This window comes from Procambarus clarkii, chromosome 48 (assembly GCF_040958095.1).
Source record: "Procambarus clarkii isolate CNS0578487 chromosome 48, FALCON_Pclarkii_2.0, whole genome shotgun sequence".
In the NCBI taxonomy this organism is placed as follows: Eukaryota; Metazoa; Arthropoda; class Malacostraca; order Decapoda; family Cambaridae; genus Procambarus; species Procambarus clarkii.
Window position 1 is genome coordinate 1981251 of NC_091197.1, and position 23907 is coordinate 2005157.

General features: G+C 46.3%; 1 protein-coding gene across 1 annotated transcript in view; it reads left to right on the forward strand.

Moving 5' to 3' along the window:
• The window catches only part of LOC138351010 (endoribonuclease LACTB2-like), a 36193-nt gene that overhangs the window by 4906 nt on the left and 7380 nt on the right, over positions 1-23907 (forward strand). The window contains 4 exon segments of the mRNA XM_069302481.1: positions 84-204; positions 3631-3772; positions 9568-9586; positions 9588-9754. Of these exon segments, the coding sequence (XP_069158582.1) occupies positions 84-204; positions 3631-3772; positions 9568-9586; positions 9588-9754 (449 nt within the window).

The window sequence follows — 23907 nt, forward strand, 5'->3', positions numbered from 1 at the left end:
CAAGTGCACCACCATATAGACATTTCATTACATTTAGTACTTAATTTTAACTTGTGTTCAAAAAGTTTAAATGATAATTTCAGGTTGTGTTAAAGTATACAAATTTCCTCGAGCTGATGCTCCTGATGAGCCCCTACATGAGTCGGTTAGACTCATAAAACTCAAGCACAATGATGAAATCAAAACAGAAGGTGCAACTCTCAAGTAAGAAAAAATATTGCAGTATTGCACTTAATATATAATTATAGATCACATATCTCTACAACTTTTCTCTTCACAACTTGATAATGGTGCGGAATAGACCGAAACATCATCATTTTCTTAATTTTCAGATGTGTTGACCAGACCACACACTAGAAGGTGAAGGGACGACGACGTTTCGGTCCGTCCTGGACCATTCTCAAGTCGATTATGATGAGGAAGTAGATGCAGGCAATAAAGAAACGTGGTCTCGTTAGGTCACGTTCTAACAAACGTAACCTAACATAAGCTTACCCTTCCATTTATCTTTCTTTCTCTTTCCTTTTCTTTCTCTCCTCTCCTGTTCATTGTTTTCTTTACGTTCCCTTACTATCCTCTTCTTATTCCTATTACTATCTCCTTCTCATTCGGTGGTTATAATAGGAGCTGCCTCGTATGGGCCAATAGGCCCTCTGCAGTTCTTATTCCTACTACTATCCCCTCTACTACACTTTGCTCCTCACCTCTCTCTAGCCTATTTATTGCCTGAATCTACTTCATCACAATCGACTTAAGAATGGTCCAGGACGGACCGAAACGTCGTCGTCCCTTCACCTTCTAGTGTGTGGTCTGGTCAACATAATTTAGCCACGTTATTGTGACTCATCGCCTGCATTCAGATGTGTTGGTTGGGTTTCTAGTTTTCATCCAGGTTATTGTGGCTTATTGTCTGCACTTGATTACTTTTAGTGTGAGGTCATGCCAATATGCAATCAAAGTTTCATTTCCTTATTACCTTGATAGTTTATTATAACAAACTAAGGAGGGGGTACTTGACATTGCCCTGGTCTGTCCTGTCTCCCATCTGCCCATCTATGTATTGATTCATCCATCCATCCATCCATTTATCTATTCATCCATCCATCTATATTAGGCTGACCATACTTCCTTGAGACAAAAACAGGACACTGTGATTGGAAAATCAGGTCATGTAATATTTTATATTCGTGGAAAAATAAGAGAATTAAAAAATGTTCATTACATAAACATATAAAGCTTACAATTATTCTTCAGTGATAGCACCCATACTAAAATTTACAAAAAATGTACTAAAATTTGTATACTAAAGGCCATCTTCTTTTTAGCATCCTTATGTGCTGTCCAACCTACCCCCTTCTTCAAAAGTAACACCAAAAAGTACCTGTCCAACCTACCCCCTTCTTCAAAAGTAACACCAAAAAGTACCTGTCCAACCTACCCCCTTCTTCAAAAGTAACACCAAGAAGTACCTGTCCAACCTACCCCCTTCTTCAAAAGTAACACCAAGAAGTACCTGTCCAACCTACCCCCTTCTTCAAAAGTAACACCAAAAAGTACCTAATTTCATCCTCATAGTTTTCTACCTAGTACTTCAAACACACACTGTATCATGTGTTACCCCAAAATATGTACCTAAGCCATATAACTTCACCATAGTAATCACTGCCATCATCTTGTATCATGGTTATGTTGAATGCAAATTTCACTACAATGTAAAGTATCTACATTTGTGTTTACAATAGAGAACCACTAAGCTGGTATGGTGAGTGCAGACAATAACAGGTGGCCACACAGAGTCAGCAGACGACGCTATCGCCCTCGCTCCTTCAGCAATACTCCTCCCCACCATGCAACTCAGTGCTAATTATCATAACAATCCTGCTATTATCATAATCCTGGTAATACTGTTTGGGGTGCCTACCTTTCTAGATGCTTAAACCCTGTCAATGGCAAACATGAATATACTCTCTAAAGAGTGGAGTATTCATAGGCCATTGCTCCCTTTGCCTCTCTGAGGGAACCAAGTTCTGGCTCATGGTTGCCAGTAGGCATGACAACTACCATATGACTGAAGCCCCAGACTAATATAGCTGAAGCCCCAGACTAATATAGGTAATATCAGTCCAATAGCTTCAGGGAACCTCTGGGTCTCACCCAGAAAATGGTGTTTCATTACATTCAACGCTGGTTTTTTCACTTGCCCTTTTTATGCTTTGAAATTCTGCTTTTCATCTTGTTAGGCTAGCCTATGGTGTGTGCAGTGGAACTTCCTTGTTACTGTACCCCTTTTGGCCTTTCCATTGGCTTTGGGTAGCCAAGGTGGCCTCTTATATCGGGGTTTACTAGCGTAGCATTCAAAGTACTTGGGCTTCCGGCAGGGTGCTTACCCTGCAGGCCCTGGAAATCCCCTACGGGCTCGATTGTATTATGAATACCTCTTCTGAGCCCGCTCTCGCCTTGTGTGAATTTGAGGGTTGTTCGTCGCCTGTGCCATCTGTTCACATGTTCTGCTTCTGCCAGGCTGTGACTGCTGGGTCAGGGACACCTTTGACCCTGAGTTATTTGGTGTTTATTTTTTCCATGTGCTCCTGGCTCCCCATTTCTCTATTGGTGTCCAAAGGGGTCAGGAAGTGATTGCTCTGCAATTGAAGATTCTATTTTGCAGTGGCCTAGGTTGTGTGCCCAGTTGGATGCTCAGGTGCTGCCCCAGTTGGTGTTAGGTATTTGGATTTGGGGATGTTAGTCAACTTGACCTTGGTTCAATCTGCAACTCCTCTTCCTTCTTCCAAATTTATTATGTGAATTTTAAGAATTTTAAGTTAGTTTTTAAATCATGCAAAACTAGGGCACTTCTGACTAGTTGAGGAAAATGCTGGTATCTAAAATGAAAACAGACTTTACAACACTTGCCCAGATGGAACATAATATGGAACAGAGAACTAGCTGTCTGTGCTGGTCTACGTATTTTGAACATGACCTTGGCCTGCAATATGCAGCGTACATTCTGGATTGTTATACAGAAATTGCTTAACTAACCTTTTGCATTGGACTCAACAGTGGAAAAAAGTAGTTTGGAGGGGTATTAGGTGGTTTCATAGAAATACTTGCTATCTAGAATTGTACGGATTAATTGAGCTGCAACAGACATAACAAATATATAATCTTCAATATGAGGTTTTGCAACCTCTTGAAAGAAAATACAAATTTCCTACCAATTTAGGGATGTCTAATTTTCTTCAAGCAGTTGCTTGTTTTCTTGTATGTTTACTTATTGATTTTTTCTTAGTTTTGTTTTTTATATCTAATTCTCTTGCTCTCTTGGTCTCATAGTGAACCAGATTCTTGTCCTGGCTTTCGTCCTGGCTTCCAGTCATGATAGATTGGTCTTGGAGTTGTGGTGTATTAAGCTAAGGCTTTGTGGAACCAATGTAAAGCTTGGGAAGTTATTGGAAGCCCTGTCAGAAAATGGTATTCAATTATATTCAACACTGATTTGTGTTACATAAAGAGGTGATACATTTCAAAATAGCACACAAGCTAAGGATTAAGGGTTCACTTATTTTAATATTGATTCCAGATAATTTCATAGCATCACAGATGTTTATACTTCCTCTTTCAAATTTCCAATAGAGTTCTTCATACTCCAGGCCATACCACTGACCATGTTGTATTAGCAGTGGAGGAGGAGGGGGCAGTGTTTAGTGGTGACTGTATATTAGGGGAAGGAACGGCAGTATTTGAAGATCTTCATACATATATGGCTTCACTAAAGGTAAGTGGAAGTGGAGTTTTTAATTTTATACAGTATATGAACCCTTATGGCAAGGATTCTGCAATAAATGTTATAATTGGTTATTCTTATGATTTGATTAGGGAATGTATTTGTGTGATGCAAAAGAAAAGCTTGGAAAAAAATTGTGTACCCAGGGGGGCCTGACAGGTGAGTAGACAGCGCTTTGGATTTGTAATCCTGAGGTTCCGGGTTTGATCCCCGGTGGAGGCGGAAACAAAATGAGCAGAGTTTTTTCACCTTGATGTCCCTGTTACCTAGCAGTAAATAGGTACCTGGGAGTTAGACAGCTGGTACGAGCTACTTCCTGGGGATGTGTAACAAAAAAAGAGGAGGCCTGGTCGAGGACTGGGCCGCAGGGACGCTAAGCTCCAAAATCATTTCAAGATAATCCCTTTTGGGTGTGAGGGCCTCATTATTGAGAGGGTGACCAGGTAATGTACTAATGTACACAGGTTTTGCAAAAACTTTCAACAACTGTGACCATGATGTTATTGTAAACAAAATGTGCACAAAAGGAATTACAGTATCTACTCAATTTAATGACCTATATGGGGGCCATACCCAAGTCGTTAATTCCAGGACTCTACTAAATCCTTAGGTTTTAAAATGTCGATATCTTTTTAGTTATATTCTGGAGGGCGAGTGGGCAGGATGTCTGGCAGGATGATACTGTCGCCTCTTATCGTGCGGTGAGCCGCTCCATCTTACGTTCGTTGACACTTCTTCAGCCCTGTTTCACAGGTTTTCTCACGCTTGATTTTACCTCCGGCCTACTCATGCACCACCTGAGCCTGACTGGTCTCTGGACCGGGTTCTTTCTTTTCTCTCTTCTGCACATTTTTGGGTGGCTCGTTTAGTCTGGGATTGTTTTTTGAAGGTAACATTTTTAGCTTTATTTGATCTCCAGTTGTCAGGCTGGTGAGCTTCATGCTCTTCCATGGTGCCGGGGGTTGTTCCTTTGTTCGGTTAAACCCGGCTCCTTCTTTTCTAGCGAAGAATGAGTCGTCATGCTTCCAGAGCATGTGGATTTTAGCTGTGGATGCTTGGTTGGTTCCACCTGGAAGGCATCATGTGCTTGGTTCGATGGCAGTTTTACGCCACTACCTTCATGCTACTGGTTCTGCTTCAGTATATTGGTTATGGGTTTTGATTTCCTCTGGTTCCCTATTCCAGGGCTTGTATTTCTCAGGTCATCTGCAGTGTCATTAAGTCATTGCCTTGTGGTGTGGGGTGAGTCGTCTTTGGTGGTGCACGAGCAATTTCCCAAGTATTCGGACTGCATGCGCCTAGTGTCACCTTCCCTAGGTGACCCTAGGGAAGGTGTAAGTACTGGCCTTGGGGCTTGGAGTTATCTTCCACAAGTCACCTTGGGGTCTACCTCTGTTGGTGTTTAGCTACTCGGTAATTGACCACCCTGAGTGTGCTGGGAGGTTTTCTTCCTCTCTTGTTTACCTTAGGGTAAGGGGTAGTTTGCACTGGCAGCGGCACGGGGTACTGAGCAGGTAGTTATCACTTATAATGGCAGTCGGCTCTCTTAATCCTTAAATGGCGCCTATTTAGCATGTGTCACCCACAGGCGCATACCCAAAAAAAAAAAAATTGCTTTTTCTTCTAAACCTGTTAATTTGTGTTCACTGATCATGGGAAAAATAATAAAAAAATCGTAAGTGGCATATATTGCCCGCTATAGGGTGGGGAAGTCTGGCCAAAAACCAAGCGCTGACTCAGCGTGCGTCCCAGACGATCTGTTGCTCGCCAGCTGTCATGCCGGAGTTGCCACAGAGATAATTACCTAATTATTTCAATGTCTCTGATTGATTTTTTGTAATTTTTTTTGTTGTAATATTATTCAATAGTGTGTAGTGTGATATATTTATATAATAAAATGAGTGAATCATCACTGTACTCAAAAATATGGTGTGCATATTGTTGATTCAATTATGTTCATCAAACAGTGAACAAATATTTTGTTGGTTATTACACTATATACACAGGTTATATATAAGTATCTGCACGTTTTGTTCACCATAACGAACCACTAAGTTGCTATTATGAGTCAAAAAGTAACGAGAAGTGACCGCCACACACCAGCCAGCCACTCGCTACCACTCACTCCCTCAACACCTCACTCGCCCACATTCTCCTCTCACCATACTGTTTTTGCTTTTATTCACTATATACAGACGTCATATATAAGTATCTACATTCGTGTTCACCATAACGAACCACTAAGTTGGTATGCTGAGTGGCAGTGGCAGCCAGTGGCAACCTGCCACTGGCTGCCACTCCCTCCCTCCCTCGCCTCACCTGACTTGCCACCATTCTCCTCCCACCATACTGTTTTTGGTTTTAAATACAGACGTTATATTTAAGTATTTACATGTTTTGTTCACCATAACTGTACATCTAAGCTTGTATGGTGAGTAAAGGCACAAAGACGTAGCTACTCACACAGTCAGCTGGTGGCGGCCGCCCTCAAGGCCAGATGCACTAATATTTCTCCTCCAACAATACTGTTTGTGGTGTTATTACGCTATATACACACATTATATATAAGTATCTACCTGTTTTTTTCACCATATTTGTACAAGTAAACTGGTATGGTGCCCAAAGACCATAGTGGTCACCAGTAAACATGATAAGTCATGCAGACGACCTTAAGAAGCACATCAACAAACTGGAAAAGGTGCAAAGACATGCTACTAAGTGGCTCCCAGAACTGAAGGGCAAGAGCTACGAAGAGAGGTTAGAGGCATTAAATACGGCAAAACTGGAAGACAGAAGAAAAAGTGGTGATATGATCACTACATACAAAATAGTAACAGGAATTGATAAAATCGATAGGGAAGATTTCCTGAGATTTGGAACTTTACGAACAAGAGGTCATAGATATAAACTAGCTAAACACAGATGCCGAAGAAATATAAGAAAAATCACTTTCGCAAATAGAGTGGTAGACGGTTGGAACAAGTTAAGTGAGAAGGTGGTGGAGGCCAAGACCGTCAGTAGTTTCAAAGCGTTATATGACAGAGTGCTGGGAAGACGGGACATCACGAGTGTAGCTCTCATCCTGTAACTACACTTAGGTAATTACGCTTAGGTAATTACGACGCACCAAAATGGCGGCTCCCAACCTACTCCTATTGCTGTTATTACACTCTATACACACACATTATATATAAGTATCTACATCTGTGTTCACCATAGGGAACCACTAAGCTGGTATGGTGAGTGCAGTCAATAAAAGGTGGCCACACACAGTCAGAAGACAACGCCACCACCCTCCCTCCCACAGCATTACTCCTCCCTCCATGGAGCACTGCGCTAAATATCACCACAATCCTGCTATTATCAACCCTGGTCAGTTTTATCACAGTCAGGGGTCTTCTGTAATAATATCATTGCTAAATAATAGCAAGAACATGTATATTATGGCATTTTTAGGCGATGCTGTGGTCACAAGCTGAACAGCAGTGCTGTGAGCTCATGCTGCGTGCATCAAGCTTGGTAGCTCACTCAATACTGAGGGCACTCACACCCAGGAATTTGGCCCACGATTTAAAAAAAAAATGGTGTCTGTTTACAAGAGCCCTGATGAAGGTGTGGTGAACCCCGTGTATCCGTGGGCCGTTTAAATCGTACTCCAAAACATCATATGATGCTGAGCGCAAGTTACTGCAAGTCACTCAACGCATCATATGATGTCTTGCGCAACTAAAGGGTTAAACCTGGGTATGTTATCCTCTTGCGGGGTTTTCTTTTGGTTTTGTTTTCCTGCCTGGTGGGGGCGGGGGTCTGCCTTTGGTTTGTTGCCCCTATCTGGCCTTTAATTTTTTCTGTGTTTCTGGGTGGTACCCTCTGCTTGGCCTCCCGTGAGTGGACATGTCCCGGGGGGTTCAGCTTTTGGCGGTTTGTTGGTATACTTGGGCGCCACTTAGCAGTATCCTGCCTGGGCTTACCCTTAGCAATAACAGTTAAAGGACCCTGGAAAACCCCACGGGGGTTCTATGGATGTGGACCCCTGGGTCCCCCCCTCTCGCTTTGTGCAAGTTTGAGGGTTGCTCTGTCCTCTTGTCTCAGGGCGACTCTCATTGTTTTTGCCTCTGCCATGGTGCTTGTTGGGTCGGTGACACCCAGAGTCCTGCGAGCATGGTTGATTATTTGTGACTCGATTCACCCATTCACCTGATGACATTATCCGGGTGCAGGCGTCTCCGGCATTGCATGCTAGGCTCAGTTGCTGCAACGTGCTAGGTTGTTTGCTACCCCAGATGCCCCTTGGCTGCCACGCTTTGCTTGTAGGGATCTGGATTTGGGGGTGTTGGATGCTTCGGCCTTGGTTCAATCCGCACCCCCTCGTTCTTCCCCCTGCTGTGGTGCATTCTGGTCCCTCCTCCTGCTTCTGGTTCAGAAGCGTCTGAGGGCTTCAGGGTTGGGGCAGTGTTTAGCTGGTTTTGAGAGACTGGCAGTCTCGGGGGATGCCCCATCCGGGGTGGCGATGGAGGCGCATTTTATTGAGGTAGTCTTGTCCTTTCTCTTGTGGCTGTTCAGGACCGTTATTTTATGCCGCATCTTGTCACCTTGTCTTGTGTGGTGGTGGTGGATCCGCTACGGCTTGCTTTCAGTTTTGATGTTCCTTCTGCACCGTTTCACGAGCTGTCTCGGGCATTGTTTCACCTCCGGCCTGCTCATGCGCCATCTGAGGCATCCTGGTCTTGGACACGGTGCTCTCTTCTCTCTCTCTCTCTCCCCCTAGGTTTGTTGTGGCCCCTTCGGTTCAGGATTGTTTCTCAGAGGTTTCTGCTCCTTTGAGTTCTGGTGATAGGTTTGTTCATTTGCAGCCATCTCTTCTTTTCTGGCGAGGTTGGGACGGCTGTTTTCCAGAGGGATCCCTGGGGTTGTTGATGCTTGGTTGGTTTGGCCGGGGGTGCATCATCTTGTGTCTGGTTGTGGCTCTCAGCCATTGCCTGCGTGCCACGGCTTCTGTGGCCCTGGACACGCTTTGGGTTGACCTGGGTTCCCATTGTCCCTGTTCCAGGGTTCGGGTCTCTCAGGTCATCCATGGGGGTCATTGGTGTTGCCAGTTGTCTTGCTTTCGGGTTTCGGGCGCATGGTTTCTACCTCTCGGGTTTGTCCCTCTTTTGTCTTTGTCTTTGGGTAGTTAGCTCCGGGGAGCTGAAGAGGTTTCCTCCAGAAAACCAGTGTTGAATGCAATGAAACTCCATTTTCTGGGTGAGACCCCGGAAGCTCCCTGGCATCCCTCCCTCCCTCCCCCTGTTCTGCGGCTTTTTCACATGTTTTGACATTCAACCTCAGAACTGAAGGTGTGGGGTTGCCGGCGCGAGGGATCTGGGGCTCCGCCTTTCTCTTCCCGTAGAGGGGGGAACTGCGCAGATGGCGGCATGGCAAGTGGTGACATCATGCTCGTTTGCTTGTTTTTATTTGGGGAGTTCTGTCCACTCGTTTGACTTTCAGTAATAGTTCCAATCAGAATAGAGGTTTGTTTTGGGATGCTTACCTTTCTGGTTGCCTGACCTGGTCGATGGCAGACATAGAATGCTCCAAATCACTTGTGCTATTCTATAGGCCATTGCTCTTCATGCCTCTCTGAGGAGGCCAGGCTCTGGCCTGCGGTCCCTGGTAGGCCTATAAACTCCATTCACACTGATGCCAAAGTCTAATATATTACATATCAGTCTGGATAGCTGCAGGGAGCCTCAGGGTCTCGCCCAGAAAATGATGTTTCATTACATTCAATGCTGTTGTTTTTTCAGGTTAATCATGAACTTACAACCAAAGGTTATCTTTCCCGGCCATGGCCCGGTGATAGATGATCCAGTGATCAAAATTCAGCATTATATCGACTACCGCAATGAAAGAGAGAGCCAGATCCTTGACGTTCTTGCTAGCAATCCAACTAAATTTTTATCATCCATGGAAATAGTCAAGGTTGTTTACAAGGTCAGTAAAGCAGTTGCACAAAAACAATTATTGGTACTTTTCATGTTAAATGATTAGAACTATTTGTTTCATCACTCCAAATCCAACCTTAGGTTATTCAATTTATTGCTTTGTATATTTCGGTCAAATCATGTTATTTGTAAAATATTTATATGAAGTATAGGATCCATCAGGAGAAGGTTGAACAGTACTATTTGAAAAGGAGACAAAACAAAAAAGCAACGAAACAGTAAGTCACTTTGACATGAAAAATATTAATTAAAATATAAGTATTAAAAGGATAAATTACTTAAGTGTAATATCTTCATCTTTATGCATCATTGTAATTACTGCGAACACACTATCTGAGTTCCACAAGAGTATCTTAGTTGTTTCGAACATAAGAACATAAGAACATAAGAACAAAGGTAACTGCAGAAGGCCTATTGGCCCATACGAGGCAGCTCCTATTCTATAACCACCCAATCCCACTCATATACTTGTCCAACCCGTGCTTGAAACAATCGAGGGACCCCACCTCCACAATGTTACGCGGCAATTGGTTCCACAAATCAACAACCCTGTTACTGAACCAGTATTTACCCAAGTAAGAACATAAGAACATAAGAACAAAGGTAACTGCAGAAGGCCTATTGGCCCATACGAGGCAGCTCCTATTCTATAACCACCCAATCCCACTCATATACTTGTCCAACCCGTGCTTGAAACAATCGAGGGACCCCACCTCCACAATGTTACGCGGCAATTGGTTCCACAAATCAACAACCCTGTTACTGAACCAGTATTTACCCAAGTCTTTCCTAAATCTAAACTTATCCAATTTATATCCATTGTTTCGTGTTCTGTCCTGTGTTGATACTTTTAATACCCTATTAATATCCCCCCGGTTATGTCCATTCATCCACTTGTAAACCTCTATCATGTCACCCCTAACTCTTCGCCTTTCCAGTGAATGCAACTTAAGCTTTGTTAATCTTTCTTCATATGAAAGATTTCTAATTTGGGGAATTAACTTAGTCATCCTACGCTGGACACGTTCAAGTGAATTTATATCCATTCTATAATATGGCGACCAAAACTGAACTGCATAATCTAAATGGGGCCTAACTAGAGCAAGATATAGCTTGAGAACCACACCAGGTGTCTTGTTACTAACGCTGCGATTAATAAATCCAAGTGTCCGATTTGCCTTATTACGAACATTTATGCATTGATCCTTTTGTTTTAAATTCTTACTAATCATAACTCCCAGATCCCTTTCGCAATCCGACTTCGCAATCACAACACCATCTAGCTCGTATCTTGTAACTCTATCATCATTACCTAACCTCAGAACTTTACATTTATCAGCATTAAACTGCATCTGCCAATCCTTTGACCATTTCAAAACCCTATCTAGATCAACTTGAAGTGATAGTGAGTCCTCCTCCGAATTAATTTCCCTACCGATTTTCGTATCATCGGCAAATTTGCAAATGTTGCTACTCAAACCTGAATCTAAATCATTTATATATATTATAAACAACAGAGGTCCCAGGACAGAGCCTTGAGGCACTCCACTTACAACATTTTCCCACTCTGACTTGATTCCATTTATACTAACTCTCTGTTTCCTTTGGTATAGCCATGCCCTAATCCAGCTTAATATAGCACCCCCAATACCATGAGACTCTATTTTTTTAATCAGTCTTTCATGTGGCACTGTATCAAAAGCTTTGCTAAAGTCAAGGTATACAACATCGCAATCCTTACCACTATCAACTGCCTCAACAATGCTAGAATAAAAAGATAACAAATTTGTTAAACATGAACGGCCATTTATAAAACCATGTTGCGACTCAATTATTAATTTATGTTTTTCAAGATGAAGACGAATTTTATTTGCTATTATAGATTCGAGTAACTTTCCCACAATAGACGTTAGGCTAATTGGTCGATAGTTAGACGCAAGTGATCTATCTCCTTTCTTAAAAACTGGTATCACATTAGCAACTTTCCAAAACTCTGGCACTCTGCCTGACTCTATTGATTTATTAAATATGGTTGACAGTGGGTCACAAAGCTCCTCTTTGCATTCTTTAAGCACCCTAGCAAACACTTCATCCGGCCCTGGGGATTTGTTTGGTTTGAGTTTTACTATTTGTTTAAGATTAGGTGTTTAGTAGTTCATGTGACTGTCACAATTATAATGTCAATCATTCACACTTTCAGTTTCTCATTCCTTTATATCAAGAAAAGAATTAATAAGTGTGTGTATAAGTTTTTAGTCAGCCTACTTCTGATTAGATAAAGACGGTACACTTCCCGACCTAACTGTCGGACCTCACTCTTTTGTTTATTCCATCTATTCGTTTGCTGTCTGGTCCCAGGCGGTGCTTCCACTCATGTGAGGCCTATGTACTCTCACAGCTGGCCACGTCGTGACTGTCTGGTCCCAGGCGGTGCTTCCACTCATGTGAGGCCTATGTACTCTCACAGCTGGCCACGTCGTCACTGTCTGGTCCCAGGCGGTGCTTCCACTCATGTGAGGCCTATGTACTCTCACAGCTGGCCACGTCGTCACTGTCTGGTCCCAGGCGGTGCTTCCACTCATGTGAGGCCTATGTACTCTCACAGCTGGCCACGTCGTCACTGCGGTGCAATCTCTGCACCTGCTCGACGACCCAGCAGGGTCGTCGAGCAGGTGCATCGAGCTGGAATTTACAGTCCAGCATTGTTTTTGTGGCTGTTCATGGCAGACAAAGACTTTTCCCCTCTTACCATTTTATATCTGCATATTTTCTGTGGGGAGCCCCGTTGGCTCCCTGAAGCTATCAAACTGACATGTGCCATATTAGTTTGGTGCCATCAATCCTTGGAGTTCTAGTGCCTACCAGGTGCCACGAGCCAGAATCTGGCCCCCTCTGAGAGCCGCAGGGAGCAATGGCCATATGAGCACTCTACATTTAGAGTTTGTCATGTCTGCCATCGACTGGGAAAGGCACCCAGAAAGGTAGGCGAACCATTACAAACATCTAACTGGTTAAAATTTCAACCTTCGTCCGAACAGAGCCAAAGAATTCCCCTCAAAAGAAAACAATGAAACAAGCAAATCATCATCCAACTAGCACACCTGTTTATTATTACCCTCCCTCCCCTGATGGGGGGGAGGGGAGGCCTGCTCAGGTGAGCCAGCCGCTCCACCCCCCAGTTTGTAGAACGATGAAAAACTGCCGACCAGAGGGGAGGGAGGCTGGGGGAAACGCCACATTCTGGGCGAGCCCCGGAAGCTACCTGATGCCCTCTCTTCCTCCAGTCGGCAGTTTCAAGAAATGGAGTGGTGGACTGTGAGCTCCCCCACCCCCCTAACCTCCCCCCTAAGGTTTGTTTTCTTTCTGGGGAAGTTCTTTTGCTATGTTCGGACGTAGGTCACAATTTTCAACAGATTGTGGTTTGTTTTGTTTTGCCTATCTTTTTGGGTACCCTCCCTGGTCAATAGCAATTATGACATACTTTAAATGTAAATTGCTTATAGGCTATTGCTCCCTGTGCCTCTGGTGGAACTAGGTTCTGGCTCGTGGTTCCTGATAGGCATAAGGACTCCAGTGATTGATGACCTGAAACTAATATAGCACATACCAGTTCGGATAGCTTCAGGGAGCCTCCTGGGCTCGCTCAGAAAATGTCGTTTCATTACATTCAGCACTGGTTTTTTGGCAAAGAATGAGTTAGTTGGCTTGCGAAGGGGGTCCAGTGATCATAGATCACTGGACCCCCTGGTCCCTGGTCCACCCTGGTCCCTGATCACCCTGGTCCAGTGATCGTAGATCATTGGACCAGGGTGTATTGTTTATTTTGTCCGATGGTGGCTTTGCACCGCCACAGGTTCTGCTTCAGTGGACAACAAATTTCTTGGTTGATCTGGTTTGCGTGGTTCCCTGTTCCAGGGCTCATATTTCTCAGGTCATCTACAGTGTCATTAAATCTAGCCAGCCTGCAGTCTACCCTCATGCTCTTGATGTTCGCATATATGCTGACCTGTCGGTGGTCTTTGCCAATATGTCTTGGGCTGATATTTTGGTGGAGGGAATTTTATAGTCGAACAGGGTGTTGGGGCCCCGGTATCTTGTGAATGTTTGCAGTCCTCAGCAGCCTTGTGTGGCCTTGGGTTGTGTGTCACAGCCATTGGCCTCTTCCTCTTTCTGATAATTGCGTTGATCTCTCCTCCCTAGTAAATTCCGTGTTTTTCCTCCTCCGTGGGTAGCTAGTTTCAGGGAGCCACAAGGGACTTTCCCCCAGAAAACCAGCATTGAATATAATTAACACTTTCGTCCCCCATAAACGTCTGCGACGTACACAATTAACTCTGCGGATGTGCGAAACGAACTGTCCTGATGTCCGAAATTAAAATATTTGTTAAAAATTTCATTGTTTATTCGATCATTATGGGACTAGTCTTAAAATGTGTGCCTTTAGTTTGCGAACCATTTGATAACAGAATGAACGACGTAGTAGGAAAATTGAAGTGAGAAAACTGAGCAGATTATACTCATTTTAGTGTGAATGTGCGGATGGGTGCTTGCTCATGGGTAATGCTCGGCATAGTTTCTAGTTTGCTGTGGGTAGCACGCCTGTTTATTTTTATCTTGTATACATATATCCCCTTAGAGAATTCTATTGAGAACAAATTGATACCAAAATGAACGATGTAACACAAAAATTGACGGGTAACGCTCACAGGTAACGCTCGGGTGATTTTCAGGTTTGCTGCGGGTGGCATGCCAGGCTTTTTGACCTTATATGCATATATCCCTTTAGATAATTCTATTGGGAACATTTTGATATCAAAATGAACAATATAACAAGATAATTGACGTGAGAAAACACATTTTAGTGCGGGTATTGTGGGTGTGCAGATGGGTGCTCCCTCACAGGTAATTCCTGGCTTTTTCTGGGTTTGCTGCAGGTGGCATGCCAGGCTTTTAGACCTTATATGTATATATCTTTTTAGAGAATTCTATTGGGAACAAATTGATACCAAAATGAAAGATGTAGCATGAGAATTGAGGTGACAAAAGTGAAAAAGAGTACACACATTTTATTGCTCTTGCGCACTTATGGGTAACACTCGGCCGATTTCTGAGTTTGTTGCGGGTGGCACGCTGGGCTTTTGGACCTAATATGCATATACCCCTGTAGGGAATTGTATTGCGAACATTTTGATATCAAAATGAATAATGTACAATGAAAATTGAGGTGAGAAACTTGAAAAGAGTAAATACATTTGTGAGGAGGTGTTGCGGGTGTGCCAATGGGTGCTCGCTCACGGGTAACACTTGTCCGACTTTTGGCTTTGCTGCAGGTCGGGCACGCCGGGCTTTTGGACCTTATATGCATTTATCCCTGTAGGGAATTCAATTGGGAACATTTTGATACCAAAATGAACGATGTGCCACGAAAATTGAGGTGATACAACTGAAAAGAGTATACACATTTTAGTGTTGCATTGCACTCACAGGAAACGCCCGGGCCACCTTGGGGTAGTCTGGCACGCGCACGCCCCAAACGCATAAGTGTTAAATGCCAATTTATGGGTGAGCCTCAGTGGGTACCTGACACCCTCCCTACCCCTGGGCATTGGGGTGGTTTACATAATAAGAGCTGGTGGTGGAGCTGCAGGCTGACCCTGTCTGACTCCCTATTACCCCCAAATGAGGGGGAAGGGAGGTGAGGTGAACAAGTTCTCGCTAGTGTCACAAATTGTTGATGGTTTGTTTACTTTGTTTGGGAAGTTCTTTTGGCTGTTTGGAAGCTTCAGTATGATTTTAAACCAATCAGTGGTCTGTTTTGTTTTGCTAACTTAATGGATGCCTTTCCTTGGTGGTGGCAAACATGAATGAATTTTACATAATAATACTCATAGTGCCCCTGCTCTCTGTGCCTCTTTGAGGGGAGCCAGGTTTTGGCTCGTAGTCCCTGGTAGGCTAATAAGAAGTATGCGATCTGATGGCACCTAGTAGTTTGGTACTTTATCAACATAGTAGCATCACAGAACCACCGGCGCTCGCCTAGAAATTGGTGTGTTTCATTATATTCAGTGATTTTTTTTGTCCTTATACTATCAATGCACCATAGATTGTCCTTCTTTTCTACTATAATGCTTCAATTTTCATGCTTATACTCTCTATACATTTGTATAAAAACTACTCTATTCATGAGCAAAATATTGTAATAGTTAGATATAATGCAATCCCATCAAGTGCATTCATGATGTGTTTGCTGATCTTTTTATATGTGGCTAGTACAGAAGACTCTTTGAATTCTCTTATTGTATGATTTCTTAGCTAATTTGTCACAGAATCAATTCGAATGTTGTTACTCAACCAACTAGCTTTCAATATACTCATGATTTATAAAAACAATACTATTGTATGCTTTTGCTTTCTTTTAGAAACTGGGAGATAAAGAGATAGGAACTGAATGAATCTTAATTTGTTACTTTCTAAGAAATATTGCACAAAATGTTTCTGTAATCCAGAGTTTACAAAATTCATATGGATGCAAAGCTTTTCTCCACTTACCTTATTGCATCGTTCATCATAGACCAGTTAAAAATTTCACATTATTCATTTAAATGGGTTAACTGAGCGAAATGTTCATTTGTGCCTAGGAAGAGCATAACTGTAGTGCACCTTCCTCTCTAACTTGCAGTTTGGCTTCTGGAGTGATCCAATAGAAAAGAATTGAAACGCATTGCTGTAATTATTAGAGATATGATGTCACAGAAGACAAGAAAAATGGAATGCAGATGTGGTATACACGGACTTCGCAAAGACATTTGATAAATGTGACCATGGAGTGATAGCACACAAAATGAGGTCAATGGGAATAACCAGTAAAGTAGGACACTGGATACTCAGTTTTTCTGGGGGGAGCCCCGTCGGCTCCCCGGAGCTTTACCGGCTGATATGCTAATGTCAGACTTTGGCATCAGTCATGTGTATGGAGTTCTAGGGCCTACTGGGGACCACGGCCAGAACCTGGCCCCCTCAGAGAGGCAAGGGGAGCAATGGCCTATAGAAACCCCCGTGTGGTTGGAAGCATTCTATGTCTGCCATCGACCGGGTCAAGCATCCAGAAAGGTAAGCATTCCAAAACAAACCCCTATTCTGGTGAAAATTGCTACCTAAAGCCGAACTAGTGGATAGAACTCTTCAACAGAAAACAAGGAAACTAGTATGATGTCATACATCACCGCGCCGCTGTCTGCGCAGCTCCCCCCTCCCCGGGAGGGGGAAGGGGGAGCCCCAGACCTCCCACGCCGACTATGCACCCATCAGTTCTTCGGCTGATGCTATAGGCAACGGTTATGTGCTCCAGCTCCAGTGGTTGTTTCAGCACTGTACCTAGAGTGTGGTGTCTGTTTTCTAGGTGGTGCGTGAGCCGGGAGTGATTCTCCATTACTCGGGCTGCATGCGCCTAGGGTTCCCTTCCCTAGGTGCCCTGTAAGTACTGCCCTTGGGGCTTGGGGCCACCTTCCACAAGTTCCTTGGGGCCTGCCCCTGCTTGGCCGTTTACTGCTTGGTTTTCGGCCGCTCTTTGTGTGCTCGGGTGTTCTGTCTCCCTTGTTCGCCTTAGAGTAAGGGGCAGTTTTTGCACTGGTGGGGCGCAGGGTACTGTGCAGCTTGTCTTTACCAATCATAGCGGCCGGCTCTGTTCCGCTTGGGTACGCTGTCCTCTTGCGGGGTTTTCTTTTTCTTTTTGTTTATCTACCTGGTAGGGGGGGTCTGCCTTCGTCCTTGCCCCTTGTGTCCCTTGTGTTCTGAGTATTTTCTGGTGGTACCCCCTGCTAGGTTCCCGTGAGTGTACACGTCCCGGGGGTTCAGCTCTTAGAAAGTTGTTTGGTAGCTTTGGGTGCCGGTTAGCAGTACCCTGCCTGGGATTACCTGAGCGCGAGTCCTCTTATAGTAAACGCTCGGGACCCTGGGAAACCCCTGGGGGCGCGCGGGTCCGATGGATGTGACCCCAGAGTACCCCCCCTCGCTTCCAGCGAGTTTGAGGGGTTGCTCTCACCCTTTGTCTCTGGGTGACTCTCTGTTTTGCCTCCGTCTGCTGCCTGTGGGGTCGGTGACACCTTCGACCTGGAGTCCTGCGAGTTTGGTTGCTCGTTGGGGCTCGGTTACCCAGTTGTGCTGACAAAGCGGGTGCGGGCAGCATGGGCGTTGCACTTGAGCCTTGGTGGTGGCAACGTTCTCGTGGTTTCCTCCCCGGGAGCCCCGGGGCTGCCCCGTTGTAGTTCGTTTTGGGACTTGGGGGTGTTGGTTGCTTCGGTTCCATCCACGCCCCCTTGTCTTTCCCCTGGATCACCCTTCCTGCCTGCATCCGGTTCCTTAGCGTCTGTAGGTTCGGGGCGGGGTTTTTGATGGTGTTGAGACTCTGGCAGTCTCGGGGAATTCCCCTTCCGGGGTAGTGACGGGGGCATTTAAGCCTGTTCCTCCAGCCATGTTGTATGAGTCTGCCAGTGGGCTCCCTTCCTTAGTGTTTTCACGGCTGCCCCGGTTTTCTGGTACGGCCGGGGCTTTGGGGGAACAGCTTGGCCCCGGGGCCTGTCGTGTAGGTTCCCGGGGCTGAGGAGGGGCTGACTTGGGGGGCCTTGGCCCCGTTGGACCCCGTTTGGGTTTTTATCCCCCTCTAGGCGGGGCTTGTGGTTACGCGGAGTGGGGTCTTTCCTCCCCACTCGCCGTACGTGCTGTTGGGCGTCGGCCCCTCCCCGGGCTCGGTTCCTTGGCCTTTGAGTCGGTTGGTTCCGTCCTGTGGGTGGATGTTTCCTCCCCCCCTTTTTGGGACGGTGTTTTCGTCGTGTTTCCCCGTTCGATGGGGTTCTGCGTGACTTCTGATCTCGGGTGCGCCTGTGCCTTCGTGTGCCTTCGGGACTAGTGTTGCCTTCTGTGTTCTCGATGGTACGGGAAGTTTTTCGCTACTTCCTGCATTATTAGAACGTCTGTCGGCTCCTCGTCCTTGTCGCCCTGTTGGGCTACTTGTCGCCCTGTTGGGCTGCTTGTCGCCCTGTTGGGCTGCTTGTCGCCCTGTTGGGCTGCTTGTCGCCCTGTTGGGCTGCTTGTCGCCCTGTTGGGCTGCTTGTCGCCCTGTTGGGCTGCTTGTCGCCCTGTTGGGCTGCTTGTCGCCCTGTTGGGCTGCTTGTCGCCCTGTTGGGCTGCTTGTCGCCCTGTTGGGCTGCTTGTCGCCCTGTTGGGCTGCTTGTCGCCCTGTTGGGCTGCTTGTCGCCCTGTTGGGCTGCTTGTCGCCCTGTTGGGCTGCTTGTCGCCCTGTTGGGCTGCTTGTCGCCCTGTTGGGCTGCTTGTCGCCCTGTTGGGCTGCTTGTCGCCCGGTTGGGCTGCTTGTCGCCCGGTTGGGCTGCTTGTCGCCCGGTTGGGCTGCTTGTCGCCCGGTTGGGTTCTTTTTTGGGCTCTTTGCTTCTTTGGCCGGTTTTATTGTTCCTGCTTCCTCTTTTGGCTACTTTTCTCGTTCAGTAGTCCTGGCTGGCGCCTTCCCGCAGAGAGGGTGTGCGGTTCGGCCAGCGTGTTATGCGCATGCGGCGTGGAGTTTGTTTTGGTCTGGGCGGTGTTTCAGTGCTGGTGTTTTGCGCCCTTTTTGCTACAGTGCTTTGCCTCTCGTTCTTTTCCCTGGCTGCGGTATGTGCCCCTTCGCGCCGGGGGTGTCCTGGTTCCCAGTTGTGGGGGAGGACACCGTGGTTTTCCCTGTCATGGGTGTGGACCGCCTCCTTCGCCTCTCCCTGCTCTCCTGCGGGTCCGGCATGGTCCGGCTCTGGCGTCTTCACCTGGCGGTGCTCCCAGGTTCTTCTGGGCACGGTTGAGTCGTCAAGTTCGTGCCACCGTTCGCCAGGTGAGTTTCTGCGGTCTGGCGTCTTTTGGCCGGGCGCTGGATGCGGAGTTGTTTATATACCTGTCTTTAGTTAGGTATATTTTTGTACGACTGTGACCGTTCGCACACCAGTGAGTGTCCCTTTTTCAACCCTTCCTGCCCCCTCATGTGCATGTCCAGCCCATGCTGGAGTCATTCAGGGGACCCTCCTTTTTTAATGTTGTGAGGTGTGGGGGTTGTAGGGTTGGTTCTGTACTCACCTGGTAAGGCTCCTGGCTGTGCTTGCAGGATTTGAGCTTTGGCTCTTGGGTCCCGCCTATCTGGTAGAAGCTATTGGCACAATTGGAGAACACTGTATTGCCATCAGAGGTCTGTGCTTGTTGCACGACCTACTTGCGAGCATCAGCCTTCTTGCTGGTTCGTCTGTGGACTTCCAGGGCGCACTAGCCTGTTTTCGTATGGCAGTTCCGGCCCATCCTGGTTGGGGGGGTATGTGGGCCGGTGGACTGCTCCTTGCAGCTGCCTGGTAGGCCACCCTCTGGCCGGTCTAGCCTGGCCTTGGGCCGGGCTTGAGGTGTAACAGAGCTCCCAGTACCTCATCCAGCAGATATCGAGCGGGGTTTCTCCGCCGTCGGTCACCTGGTGCAGGTTTCTGGGCCTGCGGGGTTTTGTCGTGTCTCCGTTGGCCCTGTCTGGGGTCTGCCTGCTCCGTTCTCTGCCTTTGCAGAAGGGAGTTGCTATTTACAGGTTGCATGTTGCAGTGGTGCCTGTTGCTGCTGCTGCACGTGTGCATTGGTACCGTGTTTCACGGTGGCGTGTCCTTGTTCCTGTGTCCGGTTGTGAAGTGGCATTTTGCTGCCGTTTTGTGCCTGGGGATTGCGTGGGTTTTTTTCTGTCCCTGCCTGATTGTCCACCCCTGGTTGTTATCCTGGGGTTTTTGTGCTTCTGCTCTTTCTTCCTGCCTCCTCTGCAGCAGGGGTATTCTGCGTGTGTTCTTAGGCGTTTGTCAGCCTGTGTCCTGTGATGTGCTTCTTTGTCTCGGTCTATTGCAGTTGTTCGTACCCCTTGGTTCGGGTACTGTTCTGGCGGCGACCCTTCCGCCTTCTTTGGTTTCCTAGCTTGCCCTGCCGGTTGTTTTTTTTTGGGGGGGTCTTGCGATGTCTCGCATCGACCCGTCGTTTCTGAACTCCTGGCGGGCTTGCATGTTTTGGGGAGTTTTTCTGTTCGGCAGACGTTCCGTCTCCTTGTGCCGCCTGGGTTTCGGTGGTCGCGCCCGAGATTTTCCCGCGGCTCCGCCTTTTCCTGGGCATGGAGGGGCCTTGTCGGGGCTGCTTATGTTCTGCCTCGCGGTCTGGCCTCCGGTTGGTGGTCAGGTGGCTTCGTGGTAGGTGTCCCACCTGTGTGCTTCTCTTGGCGGCAGTATGGGGTATTTTGGCGGTCCTTCCTTTTCCTGTCCCTTCTTAGGTGGTTACTCTTGTTAGCTTGGTTTACTCTCGGCTTGGTTTTCTGGTGGGGGTTGGGGGCCGTCGTCTTGCCACATACTGTCGCCTCTTTTCGTGCGGGGCGGGCGGAGCCGCTTCAGCTTGCTTTCGGTCTTGGTGTTGCTTCTGCACTGTTAGTCAGCTGTCTTGTGCGTCGTTTCAACTCCGGCCTGTTCGTGCGCCGCTTGCACCATCCTGGTCTCTGGTCAGGAGCACGTTTCTCCGGAGCGCGTTCTCTCCGGAGCGCGTTTTGCATTGATCCGGTTCTGTTCTTCCCGGTTCGCAGGTGATAGTGTCCCGGGTGGTCAGCCATGTTCTTGCGGCTAAGCTGCCCGTGTTCTTCCCTCATGCCTGTGGCGTTCGTGGCTTTGCTGCTCTCGCTGCTGTCTGGGCGACGTGGCCTTGCGGTCTTTTGGGCATGGATTTTTGGTGTTCGTGCAGGGGCCTTGCTGCTCGTTGTTCTCGTGTTGTTCCCGGGACTTTTCGGGGCTGTGACGCCTTGGGTTGGCGTTTGCTGCCGGTTGTCTTGCCTCCTTGGGGGGGTGAGTGGTGCCCTCCTCCCGGTTCTGTCCCTTTGACCTTCCTCTGTGGGTAGTTAGCTCCAGGGAGCCGATGGGGCTTCTCCCAGAAAACCAGCGTTGAATGTAATGAAACGCCATTTTCTGGGTGAGACCCGGAGGCTCCCCGGCAACCCTCCCTCCCTCCGGTCGGCGTTTTTTTTCGCGTGTTTTGACATCCAGCCTCAGAACTGATGGGTGGATAGCCGGCGTGGGAGGTGTGGGGCTCCCCCTTCCCCCTCCCTGGGAGGGGAGAGCTGCGCAGACAGCGGCGCGGTGACGTATGACGTCATACTAGTTTCCTTGTTTTCTGTTGAAGAGTTCTATCCACTAGTTTGGCTTTAGGTAGCAATTTTCACCAGAATAGGGGTTTGTTTTGGAATGCTTACCTTTCTGGATGCTTGACCCGGTCGATGGCAGACATAGAATGCTTCCAACCACACGGGGGTTTCTATAGGCCATTGCTCCCCTTGCCTCTCTGAGGGGGCCAGGTTCTGGCCGTGGTCCCCGGTAGGCCCTAGAACTCCATACACATGACTGATGCCAAAGTCTGATATTAGCATATCAGCCGGTAAAGCTCCGGGAAGCCTCCGGGTCTCACCCAGAAAATGGCGTTTCATTACATTCAACGCTGGTTTTTTGTCGAACAGAACACACAGAGTATCAGTCAACTATATAAAATCGAGTCCAAGCACCGTTAAAGGCTCTGTACCTCAGGGTACAATCCTTGCGCCACTGCTTTTCCGTATTCTCATATCAGATATAGATAAAAATACAAGTCACAGCTTTGTATCATTGTTTGATGCAATTATTGATACAAGTGACACAAATATCAGTATGAAAATTACCTCTGCTGAAGACATTGAAAAACTTCAAGCAGATATAGTGGCACTTCTATTAACGAGTTTAATTCGTTCTGGTATGGAACTCGTTATGTGGAAAACTTGTCTTAAGAAACAAATGTCCCCATTGAAAATAAAGGAAATAAATTTAATCCGTTCCACTCCCAAAAACATGCATACTTGTATGACATTGTTTTATGTAAATATAATACTGCACATGTAATTATAAATGTTTTGTTGTAGTGTTTTCATGTTTACTTTACCTTATGAAGAGTCGTTGCTGGCTTGAGGGAGATGATGGGGAGGTGGGAAGGAGGAGAGGGGTTATGGTGTGGAAGGAGAATCCACCTCTGAGTCAGGCGGGCTCTATCTTCTTGGGAATTTGACCCCACTGGGACCGGGTTGTGGTTCACTATCACTGGCTCTTCTTTTCTCTACTTTTGCAAAGAACGTATCTATTGACAATTGCTTTTGTCTTTGTTTTAGGATGTTCCTAAAACAAGACAGCAAATTGTCATTAAACATGTTCAGACACCGGGTTGTTACTGCTTTATCAGGGCAGTTTTTCCAAGAATGCGGTCACCTTTTCAAACATTCCCAACATTTCCCTGATCTCACTGGAAGAGGCAGCATCCTCCCTTACCTCCTCATCCCCTTACTAATGGTGCAAATTGTTAATGAGGCCCTGCCATACTGTTTTGTGAGATCAGTCACACAGACACCACGCTCGTGCTTTGCTTTAATTTCCTTCAAATCCACCGTAATTGTGCCTTTCTTCATCTCGACAACACTATCTTCAGCAAGCAGCTTCTTTGATGACATTGTGCATTACAAATTGTAGTCACAAAACCACAAAAAAACAAAGAAAAGCACAAATAAATGCAGAGGGATGCTTGTCGTGCACGATACAACAACAACACTGGGGTCGGAGGCGTCCGAGAATTTGCGAGAACCCGCTTGACGCTAGGAAGCACCATGTGGTTTTGCTCGTTAATAGAGGTGAAGCTCGTCAATAGACACATATTTGCTGTTTTTTTATTTTTTTTTTTATTTATTTTTTTTTTTTTTTTATTATTTTCTACCACAGACGTGGCCACACATTTACAATGCTAACCAGCATATATACATTTTCTTCTGTCCTCCATGGACAGGGTTAGACACATTTGCTGTGAGTGGCTTGCTTGCTTGAGGGTTAGACACATTTGCTGTGAGTGGCTTGCTCATTACTTGAAATGGTCGTAAATAGAGCCGCTCTTTAATCGAGGTGCCACTGTATTAATAAAGTTTTCGACTGGGCAACAGAAAATAACATGATATTTAACAGTGATAAATTGCAGGTACTCGGGTATGGTAAAAATGAGGACCTAAAACATAATACATTACACAACACAATCAAATCTGGCCTTAGTAGG